At 41.8% G+C, this 12,841-nt stretch overlaps 1 protein-coding gene across 1 annotated transcript; it reads right to left on the reverse strand.

Moving 5' to 3' along the window:
• Nucleotides 1-807: 807 nt before the first annotated feature.
• Nucleotides 808-7,490, reverse strand: YWHAH (tyrosine 3-monooxygenase/tryptophan 5-monooxygenase activation protein eta). The gene is made up of 2 exons (XM_030460324.1): nt 7,052-7,490; nt 808-2,244 (listed from the first exon to the last, which is right to left on the reverse strand). Exons 1-2 carry the CDS (start codon nt 7,136-7,138, stop codon nt 1,588-1,590), a joined length of 744 nt encoding a protein of 247 aa, XP_030316184.1. The 5' UTR covers nt 7,139-7,490; the 3' UTR covers nt 808-1,587.
• Between the last annotated feature and the right edge of the window lie 5,351 nt (nt 7,491-12,841).

Below are 12,841 nucleotides of genomic sequence, written 5' to 3' on the forward strand. Positions count from 1 at the left end.
TACCTAGATGATAGAATATAAAAATACACATCTACCACTAAAAACTAAAACTCCAGATATTTAAAAAAAATAACCAGTACCACTTTTTTAAAAAGTATGGCAAGCAGTTCTTTTGGGTAGTCAAACCAGTAATACCTATTGTCCAAATAATAAAAAATTTAGATAAATAAGAACTTACATGGCCTTTGAGCTAGCTCAGGTCTGGATTCAGCAACATGTAACAGCTAACTTTTCCTGATTCTGCATCATACCCTTACAGAAGTACAGATGGAACCAATCAATATACACATATACTAACTGTTGGAAGAAAAAAAAAAAACAAACAACTTAGATTAGCTAAAACAGAGAGGCTGTATTTAAGAACACTGCTTCTGTTTGAAGCAGGTTAGTATGAAATAAAGTTACTGAGATTTTCATGTGTAAAGCTAATTTCTTGGTTAGCACTTCAGGGAAAAAAGTTTAGGTGTTAAAGTGGGTGGGAGCAAATACAAGTCTCTATACTGGTATAACAAGTAATGTTACTTCCAACTCTTTAGATTCTGAGCAGAATTGCATTACAACCACTCCACTAAGCAAATAACTAAATATACTGCCTTTGGAAACTCCACTTTAACACAGCTGAGCAGTACCACCTTCTAGATGGATGCAGGTGTCTTTAAGTCTTCGTGGGGTTTAGCTTGTTTGTTTCCTTTCGGCACACTGGTGTGTTTCCCTTTAGGTAACTTTTGATTAAATATGCTTGTAAGAAATCAGTGATGTGTTAGGTAATTCAACCTTCACTCTGAACAAAAGACAGGACAGCTTATGTAGAGATAACACCCCCGAAGCAGCATTTTATTTTATTCATTTAATTCCAAAACATTTAATTTAGAAGTCTGGCATCTCAGTCATCCATCTTAACATGGGCTAATATTGACATAGTGTTGTCAGAATACACAGACAACTAAACAGCCAAAGAGTTTACAAAAAATAAATCCATGATTCTTCAAAACAACTGCAAAAGTTTACAAGTATCAAAACTCTTAGGTAGATGCACTGCATGAAAAGAAACTGTGCACATAAGTTAGAGGCAAAAAAAAATTGCTACTGAAACCTCACATTTCAAACAGTTTATTGTAAACTGATGACCAGGGTTGTCATTTCACATCAGCTTAACTGTTTTCATTGACTGAAAAAAATTTGGGGTGGATAATTTACTTTGCATGCACAAAAAGTACTGCTTAACAGAACTGTCAGCTCGTTTCAAATGGAAAAAAAAATAAACTGGAATCTAATTATCTTCAATCTCTTTCCATTATTCTTTCCCATATTTTCCAATCAACAGGCAAACTGAAAATGCCTCATTTACTGTGCATCTTCCTGCACTGCTCAAGTGCAACTAAGATAACAGGGCAAATAAACCAACTGATCCATCAATGCCCATGAAGACTCACCCAGAACTGCTTCTCGATACAGTGGACAGCAGATCTGAACAGCTGTACAATACAGATATGCTTAGCACTAGATATTTAGTGTGACTGTGGCAAGGAAATATTGGTGATGATGGGGATGGTGAAGTGGATGAAAGGGGGATGAGAGGAAAGCTTTTTAATTATTGCCCTCTCCTGCTTCTTCATCTTGCTGATCACTCGTCCACAGAGTGAGGTTATCTCGGAGTAACTGCATGATGAGAGTGGAGTCCTTATAGGAATCCTCATTTAGTGTGTCCAGCTCTGCTATGGCATCATCAAAGGCTTGTTTGGCTAAAAGGCAGGCCTGCTCAGGAGCATTCTGGATTTCGTAGTAGAACACTGAGAAATTGAGTGCCAGCCCAAGCCTAATTGGGTGAGTGGGCTGCATGTGCTCTTTGCTGATCTCGAAAGCCTCTTTATAGGCAGCTTCTGAGGCTTCCACAACACTGTTCTTCTTCTCTCCAGCAGCAACTTCTGCCAAATAGCGGTAGTAATCCCCTTTCATTTTCAGATAAAAGACCTTACTCTCATACTGGAAGTCATTGCAGTTCTTGATCAGGTATTTATCTAGGAGAGCCAAAACATCATTGCAGACTGTCTCGAGCTCCTTTTCTATCTTCTCCCTATAGGCTTTAACCTTCTCCAGCTTCTTCTCATTCCCATCTGCCATAGTCTTCTGCTCTATGCTACTGATCACACGCCAGGAAGACCGTCTAGCTCCAACTACATTCTTGTAGGCTACAGACAGGAGGTTTCTATCCTCATTTGAGAGAGGCTCATTCAGCTCAGTTACCTGAAAATACAAAGACAAAATTTAAAGGGTTTGTCTTTAAGAAGAGAGTGCAAACTTCCCCCAATACTTGCATCGCGAAGTACAAGCTTCAAAATGCTTTCTAGACAGGAGCCAATTTTTAATTTTGAAAGTTTAAAACAGTTTCTGCAACAAGATTTAAATGAGTGAAAACCCCACTGTTCTGTTGTAATAGAACAGGTATTTAGAAGCCACTGCAATGTACATTCCACTGAATCAAAGTGAGTCAGGCTCTCTCAATGGAGAAGCACTCACAGAAGTAAGGCTCAGATTTTTTAGGAAGTCTGCTATAATTATGCAGACTACACACTTAGTGATAAAATTAACTGTACCTAGAATACCAATTTTAGGAATCTGGAACACAGCACAGACACAGGAAACTGGTGCAGTTCTTGCATTTCTTTCCCCTGCTGCTTTCTTTCATTGGACAGCAGAGATGGAAGCACTGCAGTCATTATGATTAAGCTCTGCATAGTACAACTGGAATTAGTGTTTCACAGTATCTTTTAATCTTAGTGAGCAATTACACAATGTAATACAAAAGTTACCCTGCTTTCTGCTAACTGGTGGCTGCGGAGAGATTTCAGGGATAGAATATAAAGGAAACTATAGAAGTAGAACAGGAGAAAAAAAAAGAAAAAAAGCCAGCTTCAAGCTTCATGATCAGCTTCAAGTTCCTACTACAAAAAGCCAATTTAGAGGAAGGATAACACTTCTAATAATTTATTCAGGCCTACTTCAGCTGCTGTGTTAATTTAGGGAATAAAGTCTACCAAATTTACAGTCACTTCAAGTTGTTCTTTTGCAGATTCACAAACAAGATGAAAAACCCCACTACTTTAAGCATACAGCATTAAAAGACATCAAGAATCAAAAGGATATGGTTCTGTGATGTGAAGGTAAACTTGTCCTTGCTCAGACACTGCTAAAATTACTCTTTACTTAAAAATACATTTATTTATACTGCTTTACAGGCCACAAAATGTTACAACCAAATACCTGTAACAAGTAAGTCACAGATACTTTCAGTTCTAAGACTGATGTAGCCAGCTAACCACCAAAAAAAGTGCATATTACCAAGTTTAAAAAATAATGAGCTATAACTGCTAAAGTCAGACAAAGCTTGCTTTCAAATTTAGGTTTTGTTCTTAACATATTTTATGTCAATTAGTTTTACCTTCAAAAATGCCTTCTACACACAGCTCAGAAATGGAACTTCCAAAAGATACTGCTCTGCCTGGCCTAATGCTATTAAGAAACAACCTGCAGAAGATGAAATCTACAGCAATAAACTTTGCTTCCTAACCACTTCCCCTCAGCATCCTCCCAACAACTCCTCCTTCAACAGTCTCTACTTTGACCCATCTATATCATCTTCTCCAGTAAAGAAATAAACTTCCTTTAAGATGTAAAGGCTCAGCTAAGAGCCTCTTATTCCCTAAAGATTATTAGGAAAGCACTTTTGGAAAAATGAAATCAAGAAATCCAGAGATTTATAATCACTTGGTTATTCCTGCACTGTTGGGACTCTACTTCAAAGTTCATTGCAAGTTCTCAAACACAGTGGGTGATCTAAAGGAGCAAGTAATGTTCTGCTAAAACCTAACCAACTAATTATCTTTACAATATCAAAAAAAACCCTGAAAAAACTAATAATGATCTCTTAATATACTAATGAGCTATATTGCTCTCAAAAATAAGAAACTACACAAGACAGTGGTGTAGTTTATAACTGAGGGTACATCTTAGTAGGACAGGACAACAGTAACAGAAACACCACCTCTTGGTTTTGCAGTACAAACTACACGTGTAAGAATTCAAGCTACAAATAAACTGCAACCACACACCTCTCCTAATTGTTCACCTGATAAATCCTCACCTTTGTTTTTCACCTCATCCTCCACTTAACACATCTGTTCTGTAATCTCAGCTGCTGCTACTTTCATGTTCAACTCTTTCCCTGTGTTGCAAACTAAAATCCTGTTAAATGCTGGTATTTAAGTATTCAGTAACTAATATATATATGTATATACATATATGCACATTCATCCTACACCTTGTTATAAATATTTCTTCTACCCCTTAATTTTCTACACATTAGAATCCAAAATACTATAACTCTTCCCCCAAAAATTTAACAGCAACAATATGTTACATTACTGAGCAGTAGTATCCTGATTTAAGCCACAACTGCTAGTTTCTTATACAAGAAGGAACTGACAGGAAAAATAAAAACTGAAAGAAACATGACTGAAAAATAAGGACTGAATACCAACAGCTGAAAAGGCAGTCCTGTCATTCTTTTTCTTCCCTCAAAGAGTCTTAAAAATCATGCAAATAGTTTTGGTAAAAGTCTGTTTATGTTTTAGAGTAACTATCAGTCTGTTTGTTGTATTGCACGTCATTAAAGTGTGGAGATCAATATCTAGAGCTGAAATAATAGATTTATAGCTACACTTAAACCACAATACACTTTTAAAAACCATCAGATATGCTATATTTAAAGATACAAATTTTTTAAAGTTTTCAGATCATGATACCCTGCATTGAGAATGGATACCCAAGTTGAACACCGACTTCCTGTTGCAGGAAATCTAACACTTCTGGAGTACAAGATTATCTGAATATTTTTCTATAGGACTAAAAAGTTATCTTAATAGTTGTTACTTACAAACACTAAAATAGAAAGAAATTATTAGCTTTGTAAGGACAGCCTATATAATGACATTTTATAGAAGCTTGTGCTTAGACCTACAAAATCAACTTCTAACACTGAAGAGCTTTCTGGAAATTAGAGTGACCACCTGTGAAATCCAAGTAACCAATAGGTGCTACACAACAGACATGTACCTTAACAGCTTAAAATACAGAAATTGTTCTTTTATATTCAGCTTTACTTTCTGTATTTAAAAAAATATCTATAATGTAACATGTCAAATTCTCTAGACTGAGCTCAGCTACAATTGTTCTCAAGCTCCCAATTACAGAAGCTAACAACACACAACTTATTTAAGAGTAGCATTACAGACTAGTGTGACTCAGACTGAATAAAAAATGTATAGTAATGGGACAGTTTAAAGAGAACTATCCATACACACTAGTTATATTTACATTGTTTACACTTTTCCTGAAGCACAGCAACAGTATTCTGTTTGTTTCATGTAGTCCAGTTATGTTTGAAAAAATAAATAAGGCTAGAAACAGCCTTCTACAGCAGCAGTGGATTTTAGTGGTTTATCCATTTCAATCTTTTCAAATTAGCAACTGAAAGACTTGATATACAGAGCTGTTACTACATTACATGTACCAAGAACTCTAGGAATATCATTAAAATACAGCTTATTTTACTGCCTAGTGCCTCTGATATCAAGATATTAAGGACTGCTGCTTTACAGAGAACAAAATATTTATTAAGACACAATTGCAAAAGTGAACATGAGCAGAAAAACAAGTGTCTTTTTACTGTTCTCATTTAAGGGACTCAACATACATAACAGCCCCTGAATGAGACTAAAATGATTCTTGCAACAAAAATATGAGCACTATTTGAAGGTGCTCTTTCAAACTGAAATCATTTGGTGTCTTTGAACAGCAGTATTCTCAAGGGAAATTATTCCTCTTGGGGCCTTTGGTGTTCTAAGAGGACAGATCAGCAAGAACAAACCAATTATAATCAGATACAGCAAAGACAAAGCATTTACTGGCAATTAGAATTACCCTTAAAATTCACATCGTGTGGTTATTTTGCTTTTAAAAAAGGAACCAGACATAGTAAGTTTGAGCATTCTGCAATTTTATTATGTTTCAGTACAGACAGGTCAGTACAAGTGTATTTCATTGCTTGGTTCTGAAAGGAGCAGTTGCAACTGTAACTTATTGTTTAAACACGTCAGTATTCAACTGGGTACGGAATGCACCCTACAAAGAAGAGGCAAAAAAGCAACGTTAAAGTTTGGGATACGCTCTCTTCGTAGTTGAATTTTCATACCCAGATACAACTACTATCTTTGAGTCAGAGCGCTGTTTGTGGGTGAAACCTCTATTGGTGCTTTCTATATCAAGGCAAAAGAAACGTCTAGAAAAGGGGCTCCTCTTGCCGTGCGTGGCCTTCCCAGGCACCCCCCGCCGCAGCACCCACCCAACTGCACCCCCCAGACTCCCCTAGAAGGGAAGACGCACCCCAAGGTCAAACCCGTCATCCCCAAGGTTTGGGGGGAAAGGGGAAAGCAGTATACGAGGATAGACCTCATTTTGAATAGGGGTCAGAGAAAGAATCCACTGCCGTCCCGCCGCGGCGAGGAGAGGCGGGCAGTATTCAAACCGCTGCACAGAGCGCCAGATTGGCGGGGGTGAGGGAGAGAGGCGAGAGGAGGGCATGGGGACAGCCACACCCCCAGGGCAGGGACAGCCAAGGGAGCGGGAGGGCTGCAAGGGGGGTGGCATTAAGAGGGAATAAAGAAAATACATTTTAAAATAAAAGGAAGAGGTCTAGGTGCAGTTATGACTGGTTACGGCTTCTCTCGTCTCCCCTGCGGCAGGTACTAACGGGCACCGCCCACACGGCAGCGAGTCCCAGCGGGATGGTCTGGGTCTGGCTCTTGCTCCCGCCCTTCTTTCTTCACCGCGACGGGTGGGATCTGGCGGCTCGCATCCTCTCCGGGACCCAGCTCCGCCTCGGACCAGCCCGAACTTCCTTTCCCTCCCTCCCCCGCCACTGCCCACCCCACACATACACACACACTCCTCCCCGAGTATGACCCACAGCCGCCACGCTACCAGCCCCACTCACCGACTTCATGGCCGAAGCCATGTCGTCGTATCTCTCCGCCTGCTCGGCCAGGCGGGCTCGCTGCAGCAACTGCTCTCGGTCCCCCATGGCTGCTTCCGTGGTGGCTGCTGGGCTGGGCACTGCGCGCCCCTCAGAGAGAGAGGAAAGGGGGACCGGGGGTCTGCGCCTGGAGACGCGCGGGTGGTGGGAGCAGGAAGCCCGAACGGAGCCGCCGCCGCCTCACGCCCGCCCGCCCGCTCAGCGACCGCCTGGGATCGCCTCAGCCGCCGCTCGCGCCACGCGACGGTTGGCGCCTCGCGCTCCCGGACGGCGGCAAGGCGGGCAGCCCGCGCGCTCCCTGCGTCCCCGCCGAGGCGTGTGCAGCTCGCGCCTCTCCGCCCGGCTCGGAGCCTCGCGCTGCTGCCGGCGGCTGCGCCTGCGCGCTGGGAAGGCAAGGAGGGGGCGGAGCCGAGGGGACTGCAAGGGAGGGGAGGGGGCGCCGCTCCCCCGCGCTCTATTTCTAGGTGACGTCACTTGCTATAAATAGCCATCCCGGGGCGCCGGCCGGGGAAGGCGCCTGCGCCCTGCGAGTGCTGCAGTTCCTGCTGCAAAGGTGGAGGTGGGCGGTGGGCATTGCGGAGCCGGCCCGGGCGGGCAGCGCCTCCATAACACGGCGGCAAGCCGCGTTGGCTGGCAGACCCCCCGAGGGGAGTGCCTCGCCCTGGGGAAGCCGCGGGTCACGGCTGCCGTTTGGCCTGCCCTCGGTGTGGAAGGACAGTGTCCGACCCTGCCCCTGCGCCATCACTCCTTTGTGAGACCACCTGGCCTTCCAGTGCCAGCTCCCTCCAGCAGTCACACAGCCGGGCTTCACTGCGGTGAAATAATGCCAGATGCTTTGAAACATTCCTAATAGTGGGGGTGGTAGGCACGGGCCAGTTCTGCTACCTTGCCTAGGAGATGCAACTACATTCAATTTGTCTAGCTATTTTAATCTGTAATAGTCGAGCTCCTATTTCATAAATTGACAGCCTGCTGGCCTGACATAAAAATCATCTCAAAGGAGAAGCACTGCACAAATGACACTGCTGCTGGTGGTGTCCACGAAAACCCAAACATCCACATTTATTCACCATAAATCACAAGATCAACTTTTCTATTCAGCCCACAGCCAGCATTTCTACATCACTGCACCACTGTACATAAGAGGAGTTGCTGTGCATCCCCGTGGCAGCTTTGCTCACCACCAGACAGCTCAGAACCAGAGCCCGCTATCAGCTTAAGCTCACATCTGTTCTCACCCCCAAAAAGGAGAAACACCCATTGGCACCAGAGACAGGGAACCATATCTGATCTCTCATGACACTACTCTCCCATTGTCCTCAGAACTCCTGCACTTTTATCCTTAACCCTAACACTGCTGGCTTTCGTGCATTAAGCCCTAATGTAATTTAAAATAAATGCTGCAGTTTGGTTTAAAAGTTACTAGGTTATTATTGCTGTTTTTAAAATGACATAAATCTTACAACAAATTTGAATAAATGGTATTTATGTGTAATAAAGCATGAAAGGTAAAAACTACACATAGGCAAGTTATAAACAGATTGCCAGAACATTCAGGAAATAGCTGTCTGCAGCACTGTGAAGCACCCCCTTTTATGTACATATTGGCAAGGTCCATGGGGCCTTCTTCCTAACAGGATTTTATTCTCACTGTTTCTGAGTTGGCAGTGCCATACAAAATCATAGAGTATTGATCCCAAGCATCAGTATAATTCATTAATGCAAATTCCAGTACTTCATTAATGCAAAACTTGTATTGATTTTGCCTAAGGATAAAGTTATAACTATGGACAACAGTACACATTTTTGAAAAGGTGTGATTGAATGTAGAAATACAGATTTTAATGTATCTAACACTTGTGCAAGAATAGTGAGAAATGGGCCAATCCAGAATGACCAGTACACTCCCTTAGTTTGGAAACTTGGTTGTTATAACAGCTTGCTAATAGAGATTAGCAGTGTGTTCCAACAGTTCTGAAAATTTGTCTACCAAAGGCTTTCTAGTCTTGTAGAACAGTTTCAGATTCCCAAGGGAAACAGATTACCAATAATTTTTAAAACAAATTTTTCACCCACTGAACCAGACAATCTGCATCAATCTGCCAAATACATGTGGATATATCTGTACCTGCACAAAAACAGTTCTATAAGATGCCTTTTTTTTAATTAAAGCATCTGTGTAACATCTATTTCTCAGTCTAAAGCATGTCTAACATTCTTAACCTTGAATCCACAAGGTAATGATATGTAACCTCATTGCTCTAAATCCAGATAAATGTCAAAATCCAACAGCTCCAAGGAAAAATGTTGAAATAAGACAACCTTGTATTAGTACAGTCTAAATTTCTACAGTCTGACTGTAACCTAAAGGAAGTTAAGTGACTGCATTTCACATATACAAGGTCTGAGGGAAGGTACCTGTGCATACAGTGGTCAGTGAGTAGCACTCTGGATCTTCAGCCATAACTATGGCTCCAAGGATCTAGGGGTACAAACGAAAACAAATTAGAGCCAGCAATAAGTTTTCACCTGCTACAATATTTATGAGATGAGTTACAATGTCTTAAAACAGAAAGGAAATGGAAATGACAGCAAACTTTGCTGGAGTGCAGGAAGGGTTTCAAAGCACTACCTAAGTGTGGTTGTTCCCTGCCCAGCTCAGATGCCAGGCACCCCACATGACGCTGCAAGAGCTCTGCAATTCCCAGCAAAGCTCAGGCAGGAGCTCAGGAATACTGCTCTCATGAGGCAGAGTTGAGACTTGTTGGCAAAGTGACCACACTCAGCAAGAATTTGTAAATGGAGAAACTTATAGTACTGAAAACTGCACTATGACCTAAGGCAGTGGCTCTGCTCCACACATATCTGATTATTGGGCAGCACCAATGTTTCCACAAATAGCTCCCTTTTTGAAATGCCATTCTAGTTCTCTGTGTGGCTCCACACAGGGGCACTGGGGACACCGGAGCAGCCTCAGAGGGAGTCTCCCTGGAGCTGAAGTTTAGCTGAGGGGACAGAGCTACAAGTTACAGTGGTGAAGAGGAAACAGAATGAGAAAACTATGCCATGCCATTCCCAGCGTTTCCCCACGGTGGACAGCCTGCACCTTTCTGGTAGCAGTGAGGGAGTACACTTCTGCTGAGACACTCAAGACTCACAGAACTAAAGACTACACAGACTACTTCAAAGTCCCTGCCATAAATATCCTCCTCATCCCTGGAGCAAATGACCTTTCCTCTGAAGAAAGGAAATGTTTTATTATAGAATTGTTAAATGACAAAAGTCTTAAGGACAAAGCACAAAAAAAAAAAAAAAAAAAAAAAAAAAAGAGAGAGAGAGAGAAAACAAGCAACTTCTACTTGGAGGGGGTTAATTAACTTCAATATCACAGCAAAGGAAGCAGAGATGGAGAGATGGGTATGGTAGAGAAAGAGGGATGGAGAGTTTGTCAGAAATCTGATCTTGGAAATACTGTGACTGGCACTCTGGCACTTACCTGGGGTATGATGTTAAGATAGTGCTGTAAGGACAGATTGTTTCACAGGTTTAGGACTATCTATACTTTTTACTGTTAGAATTCTAGCAGCACATCCCCCCTAATAACATGACCTATGTGCACATCAGGAAGGAAAGGTGGTATAACCAAAGACAAGATCAGAACATGAGGTAGGAGTGGGTGTAGCTGAAATGTAATGATTCTTTCTCAAACTACAAGGGACTATAGTGTCAACAATATATTTCTAGACAAACCATACACCAGTTTAATGAGCAACAGAATCCTCTAGGTTGTCACAGTGTATGTGAAAATATTCTACTATTTGTCATATATCAATTTCATATTAATATTGAATCATTCTCACAGAACCTCTGTCATAGCTCAAAGGTAAAGCCTAGAATGATGGAAGAAAGATCATGCTTCCTGAGTGCTGCTCAGAAGCAGCAAGGCTTATGTTGTGAACTGTGGTAAAGTCCATTGTGCATCCATTTATACACCAACACGGGAAAATCCTTAAAACAAAACGGGAGTGGTTTGTACAAAACCTACCAAACTCTTGTTCCCTCACAGGAAAGGTTCTGTACACTGAAACCTATTTAGGTTGCGTGTTCAGACACGAGTTGATAAACCCTCAAAACTCTATGGCAAAATGTGCTATTTTCTAAAGCTTGCTCATTTCAGAGTCCAGTAAAGAATAAGCACTATGTCTCAATAAAAGATTATGGCAGTCTTTTTATTGCCAGAATGATTCAGGGATATGCACAGGAGGCTGTGAAGCACACTCAGTTGTGGGGGTTTCTTTAAGTGGCAAGAACACAGTAGCTAATTGAAAGCAGCTTTAACTCTTCACCAGCTGCTTCAGGAGCACAGTGTTTGCTAGTCCTGCCCAGATACAAGAATGTGTTGTTATTCCTTATGTAATCAAGGGAAAGTAAACAGAATTCATAAGCATAAACAGGAAAATATGAAAAAGCCTGCTTATCAGAAGCTGTCATGGGAGTATCATATTGAAAAAGCTCTACATGTAAAAGGGGAAAAAGCCTCTAAGTAAATACTGAAAGTAAAAAACACCAAAACAAAACAAAACCCAAAACAACCAGGCCTAATAAATCATCAGAGGTGCTAAGCATTTGCAGCCTCCAGATAAGATGAGAATTCAGATGCCCAGCATTTCTGGAACCACCCAAAAGACACCTCATGCTGTGTGTACACAAGTAAGGACTCAGCACCAGTAGCCACACTGAAAAAAATAAGCCCAAGTATGTCTTAATTTTACTGCCCTTCAAAGCAAAGTGGATTAGTTTGATTTAGAACTGGATTAAATCCCAGTGAAAATGACTGATCTAAAACAATAACCTTTTACTGTAGAACATAACACGAAAGACCTGGGGATAAGACTAATGAGGTGCAGAGATAAAACAAAATGCCTTTGCCAACATTTTCAAAAGTGGCCTCTTATTCTGGGTGCCCTACTTGAGTTGCTGCATAAGTGTTCATTTCCTCTGAAAATGAGGCCCCAAGCAAGTTGCACCAGGCACCCAGAACAAGAGACTGCCTGAAAATACTGGCCTTGAAGTTTTATCTCCTGACATTTGTCCCTAGTGTGCCTCAGATGTGCCCGTTCAGTAACTGTGATAGCAGGAACTGTCAATGGGACTGAAAGCAGGGGAAGCTGCCTCTCATGTCATTAATCCTCTCTAGCACTTAGTTCAGAGGTTTTTTTCACCAGCAGCTGCCGTTCAGGTCTTTCATACAGCCATTTCTACACCACACTTCTTACTCAGAACTACTGACAGGCAAACCTTGCCAGTCTTGGGAGTAGCTACTGAACTCCCAAGAACGCTGCCTCTCAGAGCAGTGCTGGAAAATATGGATGCCTGCTCATTAAGAAAGTGTCCTTCACCTCAGGGACAGCCAAGTAACAACTTCTGAAAGTACTCCTAGGTTGCCATCTCATTTTTGTGATCCATTAATATATGTAAGTATGTTATTTGGGCCCTTATACGCACAGTAAAATAAAAATGGCTTTATTATCTAGGGCAAGCTCTTTCCTTTGACAGGCCATGTCATGGTGTGGAGGAGGAATGACAACAGCAGGTACAGCCCATTCAGCTCAGGGTAGGTCAGCCACGTGCTCAGAGTGCTTCTAATTACAGCTCCAAGGAAGAACAACAGAAACACATCCAGATTCCTACATATGTTAGGACAAGGAAACCAGAGACACAAATCACATTTAGGAAACAAGAAGGTATGAC

This window comes from Calypte anna, chromosome 15 (genome assembly GCF_003957555.1).
Source record: "Calypte anna isolate BGI_N300 chromosome 15, bCalAnn1_v1.p, whole genome shotgun sequence".
NCBI lineage: Eukaryota > Metazoa > Chordata > Aves > Apodiformes > Trochilidae > Calypte > Calypte anna.

What these genes read in the sequence shown, in the direction of transcription:
- YWHAH (XM_030460324.1), bottom strand. Translation starts at nt 7,138, where the DNA reads ATGGGGGACCGAGAGCAGTTGCTGCAGCGAGCCCGCCTGGCCGAGCAG. An exon ending in TGGCTTCGGCCATGAAGTCG is followed by an intron (nt 2,245 to 7,051) that starts GTGAGTGGGGCT and finishes TTGTATTTTCAG; the next exon opens with GTAACTGAGCTGAATGAGCC.